Raw genomic sequence first — 4,252 nt, 5'->3', positions numbered from 1 at the left:
GTAATTACGACTTTATGACTTTTCATAAACAGTTGAAGGAGCGGCGGTGCGCGGTGTACATAGCGGAAATCCTGTTGTGCATCTGCCCTAAACCATGGCAGCAGAAATTTTACCGTGGCGGGCCGCCATCAACGTACCAACATAGAGGAAACACTGGTTACTGTGTCGGCCAAAAAGATTTACACTGCATGGATTCGAGAAACTAGATACAAGGTGGATTTTCTTACCTTTGGACAGAGCCAAGCTAGCTGTTTCCCCTTGTTTCAAGTCTTTATGTGAAGCTAAGCCTAATATTTATCGCACAGACATGAGAGGGGTATCAAGCTTCTCAGAATGTCGCACTACTACTTCATTATGAATGCAGTTTTGCTCCTCTAATGGCTATATCAATACTAGACTTCAGGGCTGGGACAATATGCCTTTAGCTGGATTTGATTCTTTCACAATACATGAGTGCCGATTTGATTTGTATTGCAATTTTCATTTTCTTTAATTCCAGAGGTATTGTAATTTGATTGTATTGAGTATTGTGATTTTCTTTTCCTTCTTTAACAAAACAAAAGTTGAATAATACATTTCTAGAGAGACTTCTAGTTGTTTGTTCTAAGAAGAATGCACATCACATGTCAGTCAGTCAGTTTTACGTTTTAAGTCAGTTCTAAAAAAGTATTTTCTGCATTTTCTGCTTTTAGAAAATCCTCAGCCATTTGGGTGCCACTAAGGACCACAATAGGAACAATGATGACTTCAACAGCCCGTCAGAGTTCATTGCTGCTCAATTAAGTGGCGCAGAGATAATGTCAGAGCTCCCGCACTTGAGGACAAGACACTGATTCTCGTTACAACCACCACAGCTTTTCAAATTGCTTATCTCAGCTGCAGTTAATCATTTCAGTCTGGCACAACAATAAAACAACACTGAAATGATCTTAAATTGAGCAGAAGATTGCACGATATTAAGAAGAAGGAGAAGGTGAAAACAAGTTAATGAAACTGTGTGAAGATGATGGCCAGAATTGATAAAAAAATGAATTGACTTCAGTAGAGAATGATTGTTCTTATGAGTAACATATAACTCAGAGCGCGCGCACACACACACACACACACGCACGCACGCACGCACGCACGCACGCACGCACAACTACATTTACAACGGCAAAAAATGCAGATACACTTCCCTCAGATCATTAATTCATATCTCTCTCCACACACACACACACACACACACACACACACACACACACACACACACACACACACACACACACACGCACACACTATGCTGCTGTTGCAGGCTTGTGAGCGAGTGTCTGTTGATATAATGTGCACAGTCAGTTGCCTGGCAGTCCTGGCCGGAAGCTGGAGCTGCTGAGCACCACCAGCACACGTACAGTCGGGAGGCCTGGTGGCTTCCAGCTCCAAGGGAAGCAGAAACTCACAGGGAGCTCATGATTGATCGCTCTCATGCTGCCAGCTGGAACCTCTCTCTCATCTTCTCTTTTCATCATCACCTTGTTGCTCTCACACATTTGAAATAATAGGGTACAGATTTCACCTCATACTTCACAGGTTGTTTTGTGCGCTAATGCTTGTTTACATACACGACTCTTAGCCTTCGAGCAAACAGTTTAACTACTTTACATATTCCTATAAGCTACAATACAATAACACACCAACTTGTCAGCTACATGCAGTAGCCCTGTGGCGGCTTGTTATGCAACCACATACAGTTCAGTGTTTAATGCATGGCCCCCTTGTACATTAAATTCCTTATGTTCCTTCCAGCTTCCAGAGGGAGGAATGAAGCTGTGTGCCAGCAGTCAGGAATATCTTTGTGCAACATGCGACCTCCCCCATTCTTCTTTTAGCTCCTTCACTTTAAATTAGAGTCACATCACAGGCATAGATGCTCCCTCCCTCAACCCCCATCCTCTACCTTCTCATCTCCACCTTTAAAATTCACCTCTTCTCTTTTTCCCCATGTTTATCTCTGCCATTATCTCACTGTCAGACTTTCTCAGACACCATTATTCCACCTGTAGGTATGTGAGAATCTCTCCCCTCCCTCTCTCTCTCGGTTGGTTTTCTTCTTATTCTCTTGTGTCCTACATACAACGGACCCTTCCGGCGGGCTCCATTCACCTTAAAATAACAACCTGCTGGCTGACAGGCAAATAGTACCTCACACTGTAGCTACTCATTAGAGCTTAACAGTCAGCGCATCACTTATAGCTAACCACAGTGACAGTGAGCCCTTGTCAATTAAATCCCAGTTATTTTCAGGCAGCCAGGGATGAGTAAACTTTAGTGTGTGTGTGTGAGTGAAAATGTGTGGGTCCCACGTGAAAGTGTGTTGGAAGGTGTGAAAGAAAAGTGAAGGAGCAGATAAAGAGATACAGAAAACTGACTGCCACAGGTTGCACCTATCTGCTGTGATGATGCTGATGATGGGGATGAAGAATAAATGTGTGCGTCTCTCAGCTTGCTGCAAACTGCATTTGCTTTTATTCTCTCATGCAGAGTTAACAAGAAAAAACATATGTGAAGCAAACAGTGAAGCAATAATGATAGCAATGGATAAGGAAAAGAAAATATCTTTTTTTAAAGACGAGGTATGCAACATAAAGGGGAATTTCATGCTAAGATATGGAGAGGGGGGAAATACATATATCACAAAATGAATTGATTCAACCTGCTTGTATTTCAGAATAAAATAATAAAAATGTTCCCTTACCTCAGTGATAGCGCAAGTGTGAAACTCCTCATAGAAAAAGAGGGGATCCCAGTGCGAAGAGGAGAGGCAGACTAACTAACAGGTGGCGGAGAGAGGAGCAGAAACTAGAGAAGGAAAGAGGAGGGGGGAGACAAAGAGAGGGAGAGAGAGTGAGCTCTACGTGTATCATTATAAATTAAATGACGAGTAGTTCAAGATCATATTAAATGAGGAGCAGGAGGGGGCAGCATGCTGGAGGAGAGAGAGAGAGAAATGTATTACTTGACAGTCTGGTGTGCATGTGACTGTTTCGCCTCATTCCCTCCTGCATCCCCCTCAACATTACCCTACACACACACACACACACACACACACACACACACACACACAGGACATTGCATTAACTTGCATTAATTCCCTTATGACCTACACTAACCCTAAAGGCAGATTTATCTAAATGTCAACACATCTTGCAAAAAGAGCAAGACGAATAATGGATTTACCTACTGATCTTTGTACGGTACAACAAAGAAGGAAGGGATATCTGGTTTCCATTCTCATCAACAATCTTCTGTTCTAGCCATATCTAACTACCAACATCGCACTGTTCTTGATACGCCCAGAGCATTGGGTACCTACCATTAAATGTCACATAATATGCATGTATTTCCGGTATCCCTAGCAAACAGACGTTTATATGTTTGTCTTAATGTACAAACTAAACAAGGTACAATGTGTCAGTGTTTAATTTTCAATTTTGGACACAGCCAGACAAGCTGTTTTCCTCCTTCTTCCATACTTTATGCTATACTAAACTAATCCTCTCCTGAGTCCCCATAATGTGAGTGATACAAGTGTACACACAGACAGCAGCTCATTAAATGTAGGCTTTATTTTAATTTTAATTGGGTAAAATAAAAAAGACATCTTATTAAATTTTTCCATCTTTCTGTCCATGTTAATTCTAAACTAATCTACCATGTCTAAATCTGTCTTTCCTTTTTCAAACACAGTCTCTTCAGTCTTAGTTCCTCCATATAATTAAGCTAATGGTTCTTGAGTCAGTGATGGACAAGGGGAAACATGCTATTTCCCCCTTGCATCAATTGAAGGGACAAATTGGTGTTCTCTCTGTGTCTCTGTCTCTTTTTATCTGACTTTCTTTTAGTTTCGAGTCCATACTCTCTAAATCTCTCCGTCTATCAAAAAGAGAAGCCAAGAAGCTGTCACACAGCACGCAGGGTGTTGAATAGACTTACTACTGCTTTTTTGTGTTATCTTCAAAAAATGCCTGATGTCTTTGTTCAGCAATGTTCTTCGTGTCTCTCTCCTTTCTAATCTCATGCCCCCTCTCCAGTTCTGTCTTTCTTTTTCTGTCTCTACACACACACACACACACACACACACACACACACACACACACACGTGTTTTGGTCCTATTAAATTGACGCCATGGCACAGACGTGCATGAATGCATTAACATGGCAACATAACGCATAAGCCTCCAGAGAAGGATGACTCCCACTCCTTAATGCAAAC

At 41.7% G+C, this 4,252-nt stretch overlaps 1 protein-coding gene across 2 annotated transcripts in view; it reads right to left on the bottom strand.

Annotated features, from left to right (window-relative positions):
* Nucleotides 1-2,971, bottom strand: part of LOC116671301 (double C2-like domain-containing protein alpha) — a 26,590-nt gene extending 23,619 nt beyond the window's left edge. Inside the window, exon 1 of one of the 2 annotated variants that reach the window (XM_032502489.1) lies at nucleotides 2,735-2,971. In XM_032502489.1, the coding sequence (XP_032358380.1) occupies nucleotides 2,735-2,766 (32 nt within the window). In that variant the 5' untranslated portion in view covers nucleotides 2,767-2,971. The remainder of the gene's footprint in view (nucleotides 1-2,734) is intronic. The other variant, XM_032502488.1, reaches the window with a different exon arrangement.
* Nucleotides 2,972-4,252: the final 1,281 nt, after the last annotated feature.

This window comes from Etheostoma spectabile, chromosome 21 (genome assembly GCF_008692095.1).
Source record: "Etheostoma spectabile isolate EspeVRDwgs_2016 chromosome 21, UIUC_Espe_1.0, whole genome shotgun sequence".
In the NCBI taxonomy this organism is placed as follows: domain Eukaryota; kingdom Metazoa; phylum Chordata; class Actinopteri; order Perciformes; family Percidae; genus Etheostoma; species Etheostoma spectabile.
The sequence above is the reverse complement of the archived record's forward strand: the minus strand, read 5'-3'. Positions and strand labels throughout refer to the sequence as shown.